This window comes from Loa loa, assembly GCF_000183805.2.
Source record: "Loa loa unplaced genomic scaffold supercont3.66, whole genome shotgun sequence".
Lineage (NCBI taxonomy): Eukaryota > Metazoa > Nematoda > Chromadorea > Rhabditida > Onchocercidae > Loa > Loa loa.
In genome coordinates this window covers 52826-57221 of record NW_018108246.1, presented here as the reverse complement: position 1 = coordinate 57221, position 4396 = coordinate 52826, and the positions used below count along the sequence as shown (strand labels likewise).

The 4396-nt window shown below is 33.2% G+C and overlaps 1 protein-coding gene across 2 annotated transcripts in view; it reads right to left on the bottom strand.

Moving 5' to 3' along the window:
- Positions 1–4164, bottom strand: part of LOAG_17363 — a gene marked incomplete at both ends in the record, with an annotated part of 10357 nt that extends 6193 nt beyond the window's left edge. Inside the window, 10 exons of one of the 2 annotated variants that reach the window (XM_020450022.1) lie at positions 484–621; positions 957–1093; positions 1616–1697; positions 1935–2025; positions 2242–2384; positions 2706–2756; positions 2861–2936; positions 3561–3766; positions 3854–3873; positions 4098–4164. In XM_020450022.1, coding sequence (XP_020306353.1) covers positions 484–621; positions 957–1093; positions 1616–1697; positions 1935–2025; positions 2242–2384; positions 2706–2756; positions 2861–2936; positions 3561–3766; positions 3854–3873; positions 4098–4164 — 1011 coding nt within the window. Of the gene's footprint in view, positions 1–483; positions 622–956; positions 1094–1615; positions 1698–1934; positions 2026–2241; positions 2385–2705; positions 2757–2860; positions 2979–3560; positions 3767–3853; positions 3874–4097 lie in introns of those variants that run through there. The other variant, XM_020450023.1, reaches the window with a different exon arrangement.
- Between the last annotated feature and the right edge of the window lie 232 nt (positions 4165–4396).

Below are 4396 nucleotides of genomic sequence, written 5' to 3'. Positions count from 1 at the left end.
AGACAGTTGAGTTCACTTTTACAATCGAGGAGACGATACATCCTCATCGCTTATCCTCCGCAATTAACCCACAAGCAACAATATCTTCGCATATCCGCCACCATTGGACAACAAACTACGATATTCTTCTATTCACTAAATACATTGCCCGTAACGTATTCCCAACTCAACGACCTATCAACTAACCGACAATCAAATTATTGTCCAAGGCAACGACAAGGAGTTTGTTAGTTGATCACATTACTCGCTTTTTGTATAACTCATTTATTATTGCTTACCAATTCATCGTGTTATATACATACCTATTTTATACCCTTTTTCTTGTTGTTAACTAGTAATATTGTGCAAGAACAATATTACACCCTGAATAAATCTGTATTACCGAGAAACGAGTTCAACAGAAACACAATTTCCCAACATCACATTCCTATTAATAATGTATTCAAAAAGATTTATTTAAAAGCACCGAAACTTGAAACTAACAAAAGTAGGAGTGATAGAGTCAGGCATCTGATCCAGTACGGTGATATTGCCACTCATAACGTCAAATACAGATAGCACTGGTTGCCGAATTTCATATCGTTGTTCGCCCCAGTTTTCAATAAGCTCATACTTATCGCCCTATTTTGATTGCTATTATTTAATTGGCGAGCAAAATCATTCCATTATACTTGGTGAGGTTATAATGAAATTGTTTTTAGAGACTTTTGATTTTGAACTGCAAAACATTTCCGACTTAGACATTTAAATGCCTCCAATATATTATACTACCCAACAAGCAACAGTAATGTTTATAAGCTCCATTGCTGAACAGCTGTCATTGATAAAATCAGAAAGTGGCGAAAAAATTATAGCTGTAGTCATCCTTATCAGAGTTAACCTCCTAAAATCCAGGCCAGTTAATATAAAACACAACATCAAAAAATTATCCATTGATAGATGCTAAGTTAACCGACAACATTAAAATTGAGGAAGTTCTCTTCGTTAGCCCAGTCCAATTCGGTATCGTAGTATTCCTTTTTTTTAACAAATTTTTCGGCCGCATATAACAAATGACCCTCGCCATTGGACCATTTCAAACCACCGAATTCTTCTGCAAAATATTTTTTTTTTGAAAAATATTTTGAATAAATACCGTTTTGTGAAATATTAAATTGAACTTGAGATATGGGAAATGAAATTCCAAAATAATTGGTCTCAACAATTTCTTACTGCCGCAGATAATCTTAGAAAGAGGAATGAAAATGAGATAATTTCAGTGAGGTGATAATACACCATCAAAATTCTAACGTGAAGATAAATAAAAACACTGTAGTATGGCAAAATGACAGAAAGAAAGAGATGTAACAATGTCACTAAAAAGAATTATTCATTTATAAGGATTCCAATTTTTTCAGCTTAGTCCTTATATTTATTTCGTCCATTACCTTTTAATGTCTTTCTTTCTGGTTAATGCAAAAGCATTTTTCCAACTCAGCGAATATTCATTCCGGTACTGAAATGTAAGACGAGGTTCGGTTACAATTACATCATTCTCCTCTAGCAGTCCCTGGTTGCCTAACATTATGCGAATAACTAGCCAGTAATTTTGAAAAAGTTTAAAAGGATCACTTACCATCAATGTAAATCAGACCATGTTTTTTTGGTGATGTTAAATCAGTACAGCAAATTTCAATATGCTCCCTTTGATCAAATACCTAAAAATTCAAAAATTTAATGTTGCTTCGTCTACCACAGTTGTACCAAATTTATTAGAATCCCAAACTGGATTTAATCCTTGATGCCTATTTCTTTCCCTAAACTGTGTACAAAAAAATGTCATGAGGAATGTCGAAAAAGCGGTCATAACCAATAAATTAGTCATAAATTATATTATAATGCACATGAACAGAGTTCATCTTCTTGCTCATGAAAAAAATTCAAAATTAACAGACCTTAATGTATTGCTTTTTTTCCTTACCATCAGGTAAAGTGATAAGCGTGGCGCATCTTGAATCGCTGTGGGAAAAAGCTATTAGTTCTTCCCTAAAAAAATACTTAACTAAAATAAAAAACAACCTTAAAAATCTTAATGTATTGTTTCACTCTTTAGATTTAGAAAGGAAATATTAGTGAAATGCTTTGTCTCAGAAATTCCTTAATTTAATTTTCTTACCATTCGAGAAAGTTTACTGAGAGTAATATTCAGTTTCCTCCGTTCTATATATATTAATCCACTAACTGAGATGTAAAAAAGATCACTCTATGCCAGTGAGAGGTAGTGATATTGTCGAAATGAGCTCGTACATATTCGGTTCACCAGCTTTTGGTACGATCAAACTTGAACGCTGCATTTTCACCGTTTTCTTCAACTCTACTGAGCGATTCGTCCAAACTGAAGAAATCTAAAAGGATATACTTTAATTCAGTGAAGTAAAATGTCCAGACAAATAGTACCGGAAAATATTGAATTAGCGCCCACTGTTTTACTTGCAACTTCCGGACAGCAAGCACATCTTATTCCATCCGATCTTTAACAGCCATAAATTTAAGACAAGCGTGTTTACAGTCAGGGTCAATGGATTTGATTTCTGGTCTTTACCACATCTCAACAAGTGGACAAAATGAAAACAAAAAAGAAGAAAAATATGATTCTTCCAGCAACCAAGATCATGGAATATCAGGTATTTTGAAATAAAATATAAGTAGAGAAGTGATAAGCATACTTCAAAATATTTGCCTTGACATCGTAAGCGCGCATTCTGCGGTAAAGGTACCTAAAACAGACAATATAGTGATGTAGAAATGAAAAACCATATTAGTCGACATTTTAAAAATAAATGCAGTGAAGACTTGCTTGAAATAAATTAGGTAAAACTACCTGTGCAATATCACGGTAAAGGTCCTTGAGCTTCTCCAAAGCTTTTAAGTTCATTGAGGTCACTTCTATTTGCAGACTATAATAATATAGAAATCTTCCTCTCCTATATATTTAAAAGTTCATCTAAAATATACATACATATATTTAAAACTACTTCTTTAAAACTAAGAATAGAAACTTTTCTACAGTTTGAAACTACTTATTTAGATATATTTAAAACTACTTTAACATTGAAGGAAGCTGAATGGAATTATTGCACCCCTAATCAACTTCAGCTCAATCTGTCCGTTTTGAAGTTCTTGAAATATCTATATGATTCCTCCAAACGCTATTCAACATGCACATTTTCAAGAATCAAATATGGAACTAGTCTTCTTCACCTACTGCGGAAATATAAAGGAATGCCACCCACTCCACAAAACAATCGTCCATATCAAAGCAAAAATTCATTATTCCTTTTACTAACACAGCTCTTCAAGCATTTGAATAATTCAGATAATGCTGATGATGGTAATGATGATAAAACGATGATTATCTCTACCAGATTCATCTCTCGTTGAATTACCGGCTACAGTCTCAGAGACTTATAGACTATAACTAAGAGCGATTTAATATATGTCATATATATGGCCAAAATAGATGATATACGGAATATGTTCGATTTAACTGTTGAAACCTGAACTATCGATTAATTAATTACCTATGATTATTCACTCCAAACGTTGATTGATGGATTGTAGACAATAGCGAGCGTTCTCTTTTCCCAAAGGCCGATTTAGAGTAGTTAGTACTGTATGTAAATGTAAACAATAACACACAGATGTACTTGCATACACCTACCAACTGAATACTCGGAAGTATGTCGTACGGACAGAATGCAACGGTTTCGTCCGTTGTCGGTAAACACTGCAATTTGGAGTGATGTCGGATATCGATAGTTCAATGATTCACTAATTAGCGACATGGCAATGTGACATCGTTACCCATACTCACTTTTGGGTCTGCTGGCGTAGCTCAAACATGAACGAAGCTCTCTCGAGAAAGTACCTACGTGGCATCGATATTCATTAACTAATGAAAAAAATTACCGAACCTATGTAATGGGAACTCCAAATTTCATATGAAATAGAAAAACTTCTGCATATGAAGTATGGTTCTTTATCAAAAGCCAAAAATAAAATTCTGAAATTGATTTTCGGTCTTTTTAGACATCTTGAACTAATTCCAGACGCAGTACCAGCTTCATCTGATCTTCGATTTCCCATATCATACCATTCACTTCGATTAATTCCTTTGTGTATCATTCTTTTTATTATCAGTGCTGGCAGCGAAATCTTTTTTAATGTTTCTTGATGTCACTAGTTTTTTTTTTTTTTTTTGAGAAAGATTTATTATATTATTGATAACATCAGAAAATTCGAAAGATTTATTAAAAAGAATTAGAAAACTATAAATGTATTTCAACTTATATCGACTATCATAATTGCATCATTGTTTTTCAACTACCTCTTAAAAGACATCATAGCAGTGTCACCA